The 16299-nt window shown below is 39.6% G+C and overlaps 1 protein-coding gene across 5 annotated transcripts in view; it reads left to right on the top strand.

Moving 5' to 3' along the window:
- LOC135475041 (histone-lysine N-methyltransferase PRDM16-like) overlaps positions 1 to 9150 on the top strand; it is a 97895-nt gene extending 88745 nt beyond the window's left edge. For all 5 annotated transcript variants that reach the window (XM_064754776.1, XM_064754777.1, XM_064754778.1 and 2 more), the window contains 3 exons: positions 5138 to 5288; positions 5651 to 5753; positions 6162 to 9150. In XM_064754776.1, coding sequence (XP_064610846.1) covers positions 5138 to 5288; positions 5651 to 5753; positions 6162 to 8276 — 2369 coding nt within the window. In that variant the 3' untranslated portion in view covers positions 8277 to 9150. The remainder of the gene's footprint in view (positions 1 to 5137; positions 5289 to 5650; positions 5754 to 6161) is intronic.
- Positions 9151 to 16299: the final 7149 nt, after the last annotated feature.

Genomic DNA, 16299 nt, shown 5'->3' with positions numbered 1-16299 from the left:
ATTTAAAAAACAGTTTTGTTGTGAACTGAATGTTTGAATTTATATGGCTGGAATATTTCAGTAAATGATGGACTAGCTGTCTCGTCTATAAAATAAAAGAAAACTAAAAGAGAGAAATATGTGAAAGAGAGGAATTATTTGAAAAACTTCATATATGTAGGCATACAGACTAGATATCTGATTGTCACATTCTGTGTACACAATCTGAACAAATTAACAATATTTGCTGAAAATACTACTAAATAATACATGATATGTCACATCAAATACAAACTTAAATAATATTGAAGTTAGCAGTTGAAAAGATAATGTTTACACAAATGCAGTGGGGATGACGTGAAATCAAGGTGTGACAAATTGTTTCATCTGTATAATCCCTGAGAAGAGGCAAGAAAAGGCGGCTTTCACTGCTGCATGGCTGTCGCATTCATTGATATGACAAGCTGTGGCTGATGCGCTCTGTTTTGTTGGAGGCACGTTGCTTTAAGTATCCATCTTTGATTTAGTGTTCTGTGGTTGGCTCAGGTAGACAAGTTACCTGACATTTACCTGGTCTCACCTGTAAGCTATGGTTAGCAGGTGTGACATATGTTATCTGATGTCCCCAGTCCCCTTTATCTGCCACTGGGCCTCACACATGGAGGATAACATGCTGAATCTGTCTGATCAATAGCTTACAAAGCATGATGCACTATATTCCATCAATAAGCCACAACTTTTTTCCCCATCCGTCAAAAGAATGAACATTGACAGATGTTTTGAATAGGCCTTGGGTTAGATTTCACAATTTGCTTTATTCTGTTACTGTAAAAAAATTTAGATGTTTTGCTACTCCACAACATAATGAAACTCTTAAAATTTTTTCACCTTGTGTTAATTTGTGATTGCAGTTTTTGCATCTGTTTTTTACTCTTTTTTTAACATATCCTTTTTTTTGTGTGATACTGTACTCTAATTACCCATCCGTCGGAAACAAATTGAGATTTAATATAAATGCGGATTGGAACAAAAACCTCATGGGTGAAACAGGACAAAAAAAAATTGTCAGATCTGAAGTAATTGTCTTTACCTCAGGTAAAACAGGTGGTGTGAAGGAAGCTGATAACTGGCTTCACTCTCAATTACCTTTGTTACTTGCTTTGCTTGCTTTCATTCCTTTTTTTTTTTACTTCAGAATTTGTTTTCTTTGTCAATGTTTGTATCTAGCATGCCATCCATCTTGGCCTGCCTTGTCAGTTGCATGAGCCTGACAAAAAGAGTGGCGCGTGTTTTTTACTACAATACCACCTGACAATGGCACCTTATCAGCTGTTCTTCTGTCAAACAGCACCGACTGCGTCTCTCCCGTCTGTCTTTTAAAGACACAAGCTGCTCGCTGCACACTACATGCACCTTTTGTTGTCAGTTGTCAGAAGACAATTTTTTGTGGACAAGAGGGGTTGTGGTATTGTGTTTTAGCCCAGCCTATTGTCGCTGGCCCTCTGTGCTAGGGGGACAGCCCTCAGTATTTAGCTGTAGGTAAAGCGCACAAGGAAATGGCGATGCTGCCCTGCAGACCTATTCAGGACACCGCTTCACCTTTGTCATTCATCTTTAATTCTCTGACATCTCTTCTTAAGCAGCCGTATTATTTTTTTTAGGAAGGGAGTGTAAGTGTGAGGAGCAGGGGGGTGGGGGAGCTGAGGTGCCTGCTCTCCACTTAAAAAGCTTTTTAATGCTGTCTTTTCATCTTTGCCCAGTGCTGCTGGGGTTGCAAAGATGTGTGCAGCGATGAATAAAAGAGGTTGTCTCAAAGGGCAGCTGGGGCTGGCAAAGCTCACCTGCCGGGTGGGTAAGTGGGTGATAGTGATTGGTGGGGGTAGGGGTGGGGGTTACCTGTGGCTGTTAGCACCCAGCCAGGGCTCCTCCCTGTCTATCACAAGGTATTAGTCAGACCTCTTCCTTCCTAGGGTCCAGTCAAAGCTTGCTCTGGGGACGACATCTCATGGCTGGACCAAAGTGGACTCTAAATGACCAGCCCAGCTCATCATTTTTTTCACTGTCTCTTTGTTGCTGTCACTTTGAGGATTTTTGTGAAAAGCGTCCATACAAGGTGCTTTTTCTTAATCTGTTTTATCAGAAAACGGCATTGGCTTAAGCACCCCTTTTATACTGGTGATCTTTAATGGCCTGGCAGACATGGATTAGCGCTGACTGCTGCCCCTCCACAAGTATCCACAACCCCAAGGGCATTGTTCTGGTTGCCCTCTAGGGGTCATGAGAGAGGGCATTTCTTGAGGGTTCTATCTCACTCATACCCACTGATCTGGAAAATAAAATGAGCCAAGTTATCTGTGATCTACACCTGCTGCCTGTCATTTTGCCTCTCCGGTTCAATATTACTTTTACCCTTTTTTCTTTTGTTGCTTTTTTTATTTGATGTCTCATTCAGCAGCCAGTTAAGTTTTGGACAGATTTGTAAGATTCAGTGATGTGAAGATGAGTGAGAGTTTTCAGAACGAAGATTATGAAATTTTTTCTGTAAGGCAGCCGAAAAGTTGCTGTTGTGCTGAATTTTAGGTGGCCCTGCATTTTTATGCTCAGAATAAAATAGTTAAAGTGATGAGGAAAGTTTTTAAATTTAAGCACCTTAATTTCATACAGTTCAAGTTGGCCTAAATGTAGAATTACCAGAAGTCATGCATTATTCACCTTCCTGTCTTAGGCAGGGTTTAATGTACAATGTGAATTCATTTTTATCCATCACTAATTTGTTTTAAACTATGATTATCATCAAATGTTAGGAAGCCTGAACAAGGAAGAAAAATGCCACTTGACAATAAGATCAGGCCAAAGTGACTTCTCCAGCTGATATTGTCTGGTTTTATTAGGAGTTTAGATTTACGATATGATAGAAGATATGTGAAGGCCGCATCTTGAAGCCCTCTGCCGGGTAGGGGAGCGTCTCCTGTAGGTGTAAATAACAGACTAACGAGGGAGCAGTGGACAGGTATATAACCCTGTAGCCGTGTGGAGATTCCCCGAGATGGCTCCTGAATCAGCATACAAGTCCCGACTCCCAACAAAACTATCACGCCTTCGTGATAAAAGAAAATTTATGAAAATATGAACAGTGTTCTTACAGAGGACTGTAGACTGGCTGAGATCTTCAGCCAGTGTTGACAAGCCTGTCATTTTTCCACGCTGGGGATATTCCAAGTGTTGGATGAACATGATTCGGTCATTTCCACAAGTGGAGCAATGAAATCTTGAAATGCCATGAAATTGTGCTTAATCAGAGAATTTGGGTCAAAATCCTGGATGCTTGTGGATCTTGAACAGCTAAGCAGCTTCTGTCCGGTTCTCACTGCTATCTCTCACTATTTTGTGTGGGGCCTCCTATGTCCTTGACTGTCAGCAGATATTTGTTCATCATTGCCAGCTCAGTGTTTTATTATATGCTTTTCATACAGATGTATCTAACAAGATATTCAAATTAGGTTTTATTTTTCAGTGAAATGTGGCTGATATATCAATATGGATATTGAAGTTAAACTCTACTCTTACCAGATACTCCCACCATTTCATGAACAAGAAAATTCATTTTAATTTCATAGTTTTCAGTTCACAGTATATTTATTCACACATCAGTGTAAACATGTGGTATTAAATTTAAATTTTGACACTGTTCTTTTTGGGTGAATTTTTGACAAAAAAAAATAATTTCAGTATAATTTGGAAACAGATTTCTTTTTATCCATTGCTGTAAAAATTTTATGTTTAATAATAATAAGGATGTAACATGGAATATATTCCACCATGAAAGAAGGAGGGTGAATCAATGAAATATATTCATTACATTTTCTCCAGAAAAGTGGAAATAAATTGTACTTTATTTTTTTTTTTACACTTTTTTATTTTGTGCTTTTTGACGTTTTTAAAGATTTTCTTAAATTGTTTTTGACTAAAATAATACTATCTTTACAAATTTTTGCTATATATTAATTATTTCATGCAAGGCAACCAAAAAATACTATTGGGAGCTATAAAAATCATTTAATGGAAAATCTGGAACATAAAGTTGCAGTGTAACATGCAGAAAACTTGAGAAGTCTGGTTTAGTTTTAGTGTGCAGGGATTGGCAGCAGGACAATAGTAAGAGTGAGATCTGCAGTCATACTTGGGATCAGAATGGGTACTCGGTGAATCACATTTATGACCTGCAGTATTATGGCTTTATGGCCAGTGCTCAGAATTGTCTGTATAGGCCATAAAAATGACAGGTACACTTAATTATTGGCCTTTTACCTTTGAGACTAGCTATTGGTCAGTTCAGCCTCTGGCTTGTAAGTTGTCAGATTTGATTGGCTAACCATGCCACAAGGGGTTTTGTCTGAGACGGCTGCCCAGCCTTGGCATGTCAGATCAGCCAGGTTTGTTTCGCAGCGGTTGTTGTCTTACGGGGCTGGTAAATTCAATTGATCACTTGCTTAGATTAATTAACACAGGTGAAGCAAATGTTGAAGGGAACAGGTGACTGTTAATTGGCTACCTGTTTTATTTTCCTCTTAAAGGAAGCTTACCTCAGAGCTTGTTTGTGCTTTTGGCTTGAGTTTATTTGTCATGGATGAATTGTGTTCAGAAAGTTTTGGACGGGATAATAATTATTAAGTTGATTATTTTATAAGCCTTCATTTCTGAGAATCCGGTGTTCTAATTCCTGTCTTTTTCTAATGTGATGATATGATCGAAAAAGCATTGAAGATGCGTTGAAATGTGATACACTGCAGAACTAGTATAGTGTTTAATACATTTATTAGGTACTGTGGGTGTTTTATGCTGCGCACAACAATACTGTATGTGTATATTATTGTGAAATAGGATGTAAAAAAAGTCTTGAATTGTTGTACATGTGAAAGAAAAGTTCAGTAATTGTCCATATTGTGCACTGTTGTAAATTAAATTATTTTTATTTTCTCCAAATGGTGCCTACATGTTTGTTCTACTAATACTGTGTTCATATAGGGGTGAGCAGGAGGACTCAAAATGGGTTCATCTGTGCCTCTGTCAGTCCATCATTCCTGAACTAGTTTAAAATTTAATTTAAATAATCCATGTTTAGGCCATTAGTTTCAACTTGACTTTTGTTCTTTGGCAGACATAACTAACTTGCCGACGACAAAGGGTAGCCGGGATGTGGTGACAGGTGGGTTATCGCATCAGGACTCATATATACACAGCCAGGACATGCTGAGGAGAAGCATCTCCAACGACAACTTAGACAAATCCGAGGAGGACGAAACTAAAAGGTAGGTTACCATGGCAACTTTATCAGAGCTTGAGGATTTCAAAAACAAAGAACCATAATTGTTTAAAGTGGAATAGGGAACAGAAAACAATTTAGCTAGAATATTCATAGGTTGAAACCGAAGTAATCTTAAAATAGTTGGGGTTGGAAATGTTTAAAAAGGATGTGAAATTTATTTCTTTTGGTGGTAAATTTCAGGTCGAAATGGTTAAGCAAAATTACAAGTGTCTTACTCAGCTTCTTGCTGAATTTTATTGACTTGCAGAGTGTATTCAAGATGTATAAACATGTAGTCATAAGATAGTATGGAAAATTAACAAGGTTGTATGGAAAATTAACAAGCTTCTACTCTTGATTTTGCAGTGAAGACTTTGATTACCCGACAGAGACTGGTATTGAAGGAGAATACAAGTGTGACGAGTGTCCCAAAAGTTTCCAGTGGAAAGCTAATCTTCTGAGACATCAGGTATGTCTGTTCGTCAAATTTGGCCTAAACCAAAAAAACACCACCTTTTGTGGTTTACAATTGTTGGACCAAACGCTTAGGTTGAAAACAAGCATTTTTGTGTAGTATGTGACTTTTAAGGTGTTTTGATTTAAAAAGATGTAAAATGGACTCATTGTGGATCATTATCTAACGAAATGATTGCTCTCTTTTTAAGTTCACAAGTATTTTTGAAGTCAAAGTAATTTTTTTTTTGCTGGTACATGTAGCTGTTAAAATTAATTGATTATGATAAAACTTCCATTTTATCTATGAGTTACTGGTTCATGCCAAGGCATTAGAATTGATGCAGTGTTACATGAATTATTATATTGTTAAGTGCATGAGAAATTTTGTAGTAATGACAGTTCATGTATATTATTGTTACAGGCAGCGCATGAAGCTGGTCGACGCTTTCCTTGTGAGAACTGTGAGAAAGTCTTCACAGATCCCAGCAACCTTCAACGCCACATTCGCTCCCAACACCACGGAGCACGATCCCACGCCTGTCCAGACTGTGGGAAGACGTTTGCTACTTCCAGTGGCCTGAAACAACATCAACACATTCATAGCAGCGTGAAGCCCTTCCAGTGCGAAGTCTGCCTGAAGGCCTACACACAGTTTTCAAATCTCTGTCGTCACAAGAGAATGCACGCTGACTGCCGTCAACAAATCAAGTGTAAAGACTGTGGCCAGGCATTCTCTACAGTTACCTCCCTTAGTAAACATAAGCGATTCTGCGAGGGTGCTCTGAGAAGCGGAATGCGCATTGGGTACTCCCCAGAGAAAATGAGTCCAATGGGGCCAATGAGTATACCCCCAGTGAACCAGGCCTCGCCTCTGACCTCAGCAGCTTACATGGGACTGTACGCTGGGCGCCCGCCCTACCCCTTCTACCAACATCTTGGCACTGGATTCCCTATATTTCCTAGCCACCCATTGGGCCCTCTTGGCAGCCCAGTGTCACCTGTGGACGGCAAGTTCAAATCTGCCTTGTCACCAGAAGTGAAAACACCATCATCGATGGCATCGGAGAGCAGGGAAAAGAATGAAATAAGGCTTTTTAAAGACAGGAAGGGTTCGGAAGGATCAGAGGGCAGTGAACTCTCAGACATGACCAGTGGCAGTGACTTGGACATTAGCTCTGGCTCTGATGCTGAGAGTGAGGCCAGCGTGTCCAAAAAGCCCTTCCTGAGCTCAGCATTCAGTCGACCCAAAGTTGAGGAGAGGTCAAAACATTTAGAGATGTTCCGCACTCCTCCAGCAAGTCGCCATGGAGACTCGACCCCTACTAAAAGTCAGCAAACACCGGTCATCGCCCATAGTGCCGCGCGCAAGAACCTCAATCCATCCCCCATTCAGGAAGATCTCCCGTTTGATTTGTCCAAGAGCAAGAAGTCCCGAGGGTCATCATCGGGAGAACAACCTTTGGACCTCAGCAACAAAATCAAGGAACCAATTCCCCAAGAGCCATCCCGAAAAACCCACATCTTTGGTGAACGCCGCATCTCTCCCCAGGAAAACAAACTCCACTATGCCTATCCCATGATGAATCCACTCTTGTTGGACTCATTTTATGGTGGGTTGGACAAGGACAAACTGCAGTCATACCACGATGCTGCCAAGTTTATGGCTTTTGCCCGATTTCCCATGGCCTCCCCGACGTTTCCTCCCATGGGCCAGATGCCTATGTTGCCCCCTCAGGTGGATCACAAGGATATGTCTCCTGTGATGAAGATGGACAAAACACCAGAACATCTCCGATTCCATCCGAACATCAACAAGCTCAAGGAAAGGTACTCCTGCAAATTCTGCGGCAAGATCTTCCCTCGTTCTGCAAACCTTACTCGCCACCTGCGAACACACACGGGAGAGCAGCCGTACAAGTGCAAGTACTGCGAGCGCTCGTTTAGCATCTCCTCTAACCTTCAACGCCATGTCCGCAACATCCACAACAAGGAGAAGCCGTTCAAGTGTCCACTGTGTGATCGTTGTTTTGGCCAGCAGACCAACTTGGATCGGCATCTGAAGAAGCATGAATCTGAAGGACCAAATGTAGCAGATTCTCCAGTGAACGAGGCCCATGATCTGGAGGAGAAAGATGAGGCTTATTTTGCTGAAATTCGTAACTTCATTGGAAAAACATCTGGTTGTGATTCTGAAGTAAATGAGAGAGTTGATGTTGAGAAGGTTGCCTACCACAAGGTAGAGGATCTTAGGGAAGATGAAGAAGATGAAGTCCTGGCTGAGAAACTGACGGATTCTCGCGAGAATTCTGATGAAGAGGATGCTCTTAGTGAACCTGTGAACAAGAAGTGTCGAGTGGAAGGGGAGACTATCTCCACTAACAATAATGAGTCCTCTAAAAGCCGATTCCGACTTTCAAATGGGTTTAGCAGAACATCGGAAAGTGATATTGCTGACTCAGACTGTGTTCAGAGCTTGTGCCAGAAAAATGGTTACGAAATCCAAAATAGCTTTACAGCTCTAACTTGCTCCACATGAGTCTTTTACTGACTTGTTGATTGACCTAGAACAGCTTCAAGCAAACCATTTGTTAAGACTTTTGGTGAAGCGGCCCAGGTTTCCCTGTAAGAAGACTTTCACTAGGAACTGTTCATCATTAGGCTGACTGAAACATTATTAACCCCCAAGACGACCAAAGATATTTATGTCTTGATATTTGTACCATTCGTATTTATCCTAGTTTTTGTATTGAGTGTTCACTTTTGACTCAGAAGGATGTAGGAGTTATTTAAAAGGAGGAAAACCTGTCTCAAACGAAAATGGAAAAGTACATGTTCTTTGTTACCTGAACAATGTATTGGGTGACAGCCTCTATTGAGATACATTTGTGAACTTGTATCATCAATTTCAAGGCCCCTTTTACATGAATTTGGTTATATTTTTACAATTGATGTCTGATTCTCATTTGATAAACCATTTTTGTTGAGAAAGTATTATGATTAGTTGATACTTATTTTGGATTTTCACACATTTTGGGCTTATATAATTCTGCACTTGTTTGAGAATGCTGAAAATAAGGAAAAAAAGTTTTACAGTGTTATATTGCTACTCTTTGATTTTGAAAAAGGACTACATACATGTTTTTCATATACTAAATTTTAAAGCGGGAACAGTTTTCAAACCGGGACCAATTTTCTAACGGTATTCCATTATTGTAGTTCATGCAATTCTTAAAATACATTCTTACTTGTCAATGAAAATGTCAAATCCAAAGATCATCAAGTCTTACTTAAAGTTGCACTATATAAAAATCTACAAGGACGCTTTATGGTCATTAATATATATGTGTGTATATATGATTACATTTTTATTGCTGTTAACCATTGGTCAGCGACAAGTGCTGAAGTGAAGTTGTGCATGTATATATATATATATATATATATATATAATGCATGTATGTATGTATAAATCTGACCAATTTCCAAAATTGTAGCATTAGGAAAGCTATCAAGAGATTTTTTACACATCACTCTTTTACAATATACATATAATGGGACCAAACTAATGGAATGTGCTATATATTGTGCATGTATAAGTTAGTGTTAAGTTGAACAAATGCTAAGGCTTGTTTCAGGTTTAAGCATGGCAAGGCATCTGCAGGAGTTAGACCAGAACTGCTTTAAGCCCATGTTTTTTTTTTGTTTTTTTTTTTTGCATTATGCATGCCTATGATCAGATATGTAAATTGCTTCTTGGTTCTGGATGTAGCCACGTTGGGTTTCTGTTTGTTAAAATAGCATAGTGATTTTGCTGACTGTAGACTAGCCATGCCCAGAGCTTCTGACTTGCTGGAACTAGATCTTCCGTAGTGCCATTTGTCAAGTTCTCAACAAATAGTGGACCAAACTGCTGTCATTTAATCCAATGTGTCAGTCATGTGATGTTATGAATCCTGGAGTCTATGTGTATTAAAAAGGAAATAAATATATATAAATATATACATATATACAAACCAATTGTAAAGATTAAATTTATATGATACCAGATTGATTGTAGATTGTATTGAGATTTTTTTTGTAAGTAGTCATCCCATAGATACGAATAGGGGCTTCTGTAAATGTCTGTAAATATAACAATAGATCAGATGTGTAGACTTTGATTTGGGGTGAGTTCCAGCAGTAGTGAATTCTGGGTATTACCGTCTGGCAGATGCAAAAGTGAGATGTTACTGGGAAGAGCTGTATTGCATTAATCCATTTAACTAGAACTGCCACTTCTTAGGACAAGTCTCAGTGAGACAGCAACCAGCATATTGATTCAGTATTACTTTCATGGGGCAACCATGGTGACCATTTTGAATTACCTGCTGAAGAATCAAAATGGCATCCAGTATTTATGGGATGAGTCAAACAAATGAACAATTGCACCCTAGTCACTTACATTGTTTTGTTGAGTTCTTTTTGTCTTCAGTTTTCTGTTCCAAAGCCAAAAGTTTTGATGAAGTCCCAGGCTGGAACATGTTTTCCTTGTTTTCCTGTAATGTTGTCTACCGGAGTTTTTCTGTAGTTTGCCGATAATTTAATGGTTTTTCCCTTGTTTACTTGCCCAAACAAGCCTGTCTCTTACCAAAGTTTATTTATTTAATTGTATAGTTTTGTAATATATCTTATATATATATATATACTTATACATATATGTATATGTATGTCACTTGTTGCTTGAGGTGTACTAAAGTTTGAGTGTTTTTACTTGTTAAAAACATTTGTCTGAAAAAAAAAATCATAATGACATAGTCACTTCTGTGATGAGCTGAGCTGGCAGTGGTCTGTATGTGGTGTTCTCATTGCAATGTTGTCATCAATCGATCAATCAGTAAGTTAATCAGTTGATTGATAAAGTAGCTGGATCAAGATCTGATCATGTCTCAGTTTTTCTTTTATTTTTTTAGTTTTCTCATTGATATTGAGTTTTGTATTTGTTGCATTTTGTTATGTTTTTCTTTTTTTTTTTGGAAATAAGCTTTGGTAACCCTGATACTGTGGTATTTCAAGTTTTTTTGACGTGTGCAGTGAAATTTGCCCTAGAATATTGTACTTACCTCAGCCCTCTCTGTAGATAGTCAACACCCCTGCCCTTTTAATTTATTACCGTCTTCATGAGTATAGCACATGGATGTTACCCTTCACCTCAGCATGTGTTTTTTTTTCTTCCATTTTTCTTTACACTTTGCTACTGTCAGAAACCCCAAACTCTGCAATGTGCAACATCAACTACTGGTAGTATTAAACTGAAAATATTCTCTTGTCATGCTGACCTTTTTTTTTTGGTTTTATTATTATTTTTTTTTTTTATTATTATCTTCAGGTCAGCTTGCATGAATTGTGGCTGGTACAGTTCATATTCGATTTTTTCTCCCCTCACTTAGCAAGATGATGAAAGGTTCTTGGCTTAGGGCTGGTTGTTTTTTTTTTTTTTTTGGTTAAATAGTACTGGTCACGAACTATTGGCATTTTTACTGTGTGTAACTGTGCCCCCTTGTTGTGTAATTAGATCAGCCCTTAATTAATGAGGTATGAGTAATACTCGATGATGTAAGATGATTATAAATTGTACTTTAGAACAAAGTAAATAGTTGGTTGTAAAAAAAATGTTTATTCTGATGGAGATAAGCTGTTACAAATCAACTGGCATCTGTTAAGATATTTCCCTAATTGTCTCAGCTACTTGTATCTGTAGATATACAAAACTCAGAAGATCTGGCACTGTTTGCAATAAAAAAAAATACACAAATTCTATATTCTCATTTTTATTATTCATTTTATGCCGACCAAGGAATCCTTAGAGTGCATGTAATATGCCTCCTTGTTGCAGGACGGATTTCCACCGCTCTTTTTATCTAGTGCTCCTTCACTGAGATGCCTTACCGAAGGTAAGTAAGTTGCCCGGTCGGGCCATTACACTGATACAGGTTAACCAGTCGTTGCACTATCCCCTTCATGCTGAACCCTAAGCGAGGAAGTTACAACTTCCTTTTTTAAGGTCTCTGGTGTGATTCGACCCAGGATTGACCCTGGATCTACCGCTTCCTAAGTGGACGCTCTACCATCTCACTTACGAAACCATTTCAGTGCTGTCCTTTATAGCATGAGCATAGAATGCTAAAGAGAATGTGACAGAGTGGTTAAAGCGCTTATGTCACTAGATGTTGGTTCAGTCCTGCCTTGGACAAAGATTACCCTGCTTGGCCCATGATCATGAAGCGATTTTAGGCTTGGGTCAAAATTTCAAATCACTTTAAAAATTAATTAAATATGTGCTCCTGCTGAGCTGACTTACAATGGAAGACAACTAGCCTCTAGTCGAGGCGGCTTGGGTTCAAATCCACCTGCTTTTGCTGTATCTTTAACTGGAGTTTTTTCAGGTGTCTTGCATTATGCACTGGTTTGCTCCATTATCTCCTGGTTGTCTTTAACCAACAAATCTGACAGCAGTCATCCAACTGAAATATTCTCCTAGAGTACAGAGTCAGACTCCAGACTCGAGCATCAAAACAAATTCATGCGTGTTTAATATCCCAGACTGACAAAGTCTTCTCGTCATCAGTATTGAACACATAATCTGTTGTATTATTCATAAAAGAACTTTTCAAGGTCACAGCAAATGCATAAGTTGTAGAGGAAAATAGGCGCTAAGAGTATGAGCCAGTGCCCTGTCACCCAAGTGTGCCTGATAAGGCGGGCACTCTACCCATAAGGGGTGTAACGTTCACCCAAGTGTGCCTGATGAGGCAGACACTCTACCCACAAGGAGTGTCATGTCCTCCCAAGTGTGCCTGATGAGGCAGTCACTCCACCCACAAAGAGTGATACATCCTCCCAAGTGTGCCTGATGAGGCAGACACTCTACCCACAAGGAGTGTCATGTCCTCCCAAGTGTGCCTGATGAGGCAGTCACTCCACCCACAAGGAGTGTTACATCCTCCCAAGTGTGCCTGATGAGGCAGACACTCCACCCACAAGGAGTGTTACATCCTCCCATGTGTGCCTGATGAGGCAGACACTCTACCCACAAGGAGTGTCATGTCCTCCCAAGTGTGCCTGATGAGGCAGACACTCTACCCACAAGGAGTGTTACATCCTCCCATGTGTGCCTGATGAGGCAGACACTCAACCCACAAGGAGTGTTACATCCTCCCATGTGTGCCTGATGAGGCAGACACTCTACCCACAAGGAGTGTTACATCCTCGCATGTGTGCCTGATGAGGCAGACACTCTACCCACAAGGAGTGTTACATCCTCCCATGTGTGCCTGATGAGGCAGACACTCTACCCACAAGGAGTGTTACATCCTCCCAAGTGTGCCTGATGAGGCAGACAATCTACCCACAAAAAGTGTTACATCCTCCCAAGTGTGCCTGATGAGGCAGACACTCTACCAACAAGGAGTGTCATGTCCTCCCAAGTGTGCCTGATGAGGCAGACACTCCACCCACAAGGAGTGTCATGTCCTCCCATGTGTACCTGATGAGGCAGACACTCCACCCACAAGGAGTGTTACATCCTCCCAAGTGTGCCTGATGAGGCAGACACTCTACCCACAAGGAGTGTCATGTCCTCCCAAGTGTGCCTGATGAGGCAGACACTCTACCAACAAGGAGTGTCATGTCCTCCCAAGTGTGCCTGATGAGGCAGACACTCCACCCACAAGGAGTGTCATGTCTTCCCATGTGTGCCTGATGAGGCAGACACTCCACCCACAAGGAGTGTTACATCCTTCCAAGTGTGCCTGATGAGGCAGACACTCATCACAAGCCCATAGCAGAGCAGTTTCCATTAGGGGTATTACATCACATCCTCCCAATTTCCAGACTTCTGTACTACCTGAATCAGTTAGAAGAAAGCCCAGTCTTATAAGGTAAAGACCTATAAAAATCGAAGTAGGCATCACTAAATAGACCACTTACAACTATGCAAAATTATACTTTAATTTATTTTTTCAGATTTTTTTAAAGAGAGTTAAAGGCGTTCAAACATTTAAATACTATGGTGGGCTTTATGGACCATACCATCAGAGTTTAGGAACTCTTTTTTTCCTTGGTTTATTCATAATTTATTTTTTATTTACATGTACTTTAACGTTATTTACATGTACACACACTAGAATTTTTCACCTCTATGATGGCAGCCAGCAATGCGATGGGAGGAAACTAGGCAGAGCCCGAAGGAAACCCATGACCATCCACTGGTTGCCAGTAGACACAAATTTCATCCCTGGGCCTAAGGCTTTAAAAATGACACTTGGTGCTGCTTTGCCCGGCACTCAGCACGGAAACAGAACTGGTTGGCCTCGTGTCAGTATAATGTGGCTGAGTGGGGACGTCATACGTCATGTCTTCAGATAGCAGTACTTTGGCAGCATGAACTTACCCTGTCACAAGAAGACAGTATATTTATTCATACCTAATGACACCTCGTCGTAATGTGACTGAAAAATTATACGGCACAACCACAAGCATCCATACATACAAATTTCACCCATGCCCAAGTTGTACAATTTGCCAATTCTGAGAGCTCTACTGCTTTTAGAAAAGTTTGTTTGGAAAATTCAGCAAACGAAAATAATATTTTATGAGATTTATTGGCCTCTGAAAATGCTCTTTTTGGACAAAATTTTAGGTCATTTACAGTGAGTTTTATTTTGAATATCTGTCCCTACAAAATACTGTAAGAGGAGTACATTTGAAATGTAACATCACTGTTAAATTCTCAACATCACTGTTAAACTCTCAACATCATTGTTAAACTCTCCAACTGATCTTACTCTCCAACCCATCTGATGTCTTCACTTCAGCTTTATACATTTTACAAGCAACATTACACCCTAATACAAGAAATGCTTAAAATTCACATGGATTCTAATACACAAAAGAGACACTTAAGGTGATAAATTTGGTTGTTTACACTAATGCATCAACACACAGAGAGGCATCAGGAATGGATCATCTTGGTCATGTTGTTGTGCTCTACATACATGCAGAACATTTTGAGATAGCGCCCTAACATTTATTCTAACACTGACTCCAATACACAAGAGGATAATTAAGTCATGAAAACTGATGGAACATCCCACTTGAATTATTATGCTTGACATGTACAATTTGAGCTTAATAAATGCAGAACTTTATAAAATATCACCCCTAATGTTTACCTTAACAACAATGCTGAATTTTAGTGTCGTTGGATGCTGACACTGGCACTTGGGGTTTGACATTAGAGCTAAACATGCATGCTTTCATGTTCTCTGAAGTTTTTTTTTTTTTTTTTTGTACTTCATGGTAAAAAACATTTTTGCAAATGAGAATGCACACACGAATGTTTCCCTCATTAACTAATCACCCTGACAAAATCAACAGAAACAGACATGTACACCTTCTACTAGTTCATTTTTACTTTAAGTAAATTCGTCTTTACTCAAGATTTTATTCAACAGCCTTTTTAAATAACAATTCTGTTTCTTCATTCATTTCATCCATAAAATGGACATGCACTGGTTAAATATTCTGCAATCCCTACACCAATAGCACCAGGCAATGAGCGTATTATCATGGGCTTGTCATTATATCTGTAAATCGATTTCTGTTGGTAATAAAGTTAGCTTACAACGATAGACAGTGATATAATTACTGTGAGATAATAAACAACGAGCCAGTGAGCAAAGCTTTAGAAAACGCCATCACTTAAAAAGCCATATGAAACTGTATTGAACTCGGAATCCCTCTCCTTAAGTGGCCACACTGCCATTCACAGCCTTTCATATTTCAATTAGCGACTCTTTTTGTGACAGTCTTCAATAAAAGTCATTAAAATGAATAGCCAAAACGTCGGTGAGCTGATCTCTCCTCGCCATCCCATCTCGTTCTGCTTTCCATCTCTTTATTAATCAATTAACGTTAGAAAATGATCTAACGACATTGTGAGTAAATGAGGCGAATTTAGCACTTAATAAACCCTGTACCATCGCAGAATATCCCAGACAACGCAAAAGGCTTTGATGTGCATTACATGGCCTTTCACCTTATGACAGACGTGTCATCGCTTAATGTCTAATTGACACGTCATTTAATTACAGTTTGAAGTGCACAATATTGACTTATCACTGAAGCTGCTTTTATTGTCCATGAAGCCACTGCAAAGTAACATGAGAATATGTTTTCTTTCTGTGATTTTACGTTTAAATGAAACAGAGATGATCATTAGCTGTTATCCATGGAGGGAGATTGAAGGGGTCGATATCCCATCCTCACTAAATCTCCACATCGCTAGCTCGGCCCTGTCTCATTAGAACCTGGCATATTGTACTTTTCAGTTACCATTTACACCAGCACAGGCTAAAGCCAGACAGAGCAAATTGCCAGGCCAATGTATCAATGACTTTTGCCGGCCAAATTGTTAAAGCTGCAGGATTCTGGGAAGTCTGCTAGAATTTCATGGAGTTATCGTCAACAAAAGCGTGATGTTCCATCACTGTGGATCAGCACAGAGGCAGGAATAATAACGCTCC

The sequence above is a fragment of the Liolophura sinensis genome, chromosome 9 (genome assembly GCF_032854445.1).
Source record: "Liolophura sinensis isolate JHLJ2023 chromosome 9, CUHK_Ljap_v2, whole genome shotgun sequence".
NCBI classification, from domain to species: domain Eukaryota; kingdom Metazoa; phylum Mollusca; class Polyplacophora; order Chitonida; family Chitonidae; genus Liolophura; species Liolophura sinensis.
The sequence above is the reverse complement of the archived record's forward strand: the minus strand, read 5'-3'. Positions and strand labels throughout refer to the sequence as shown.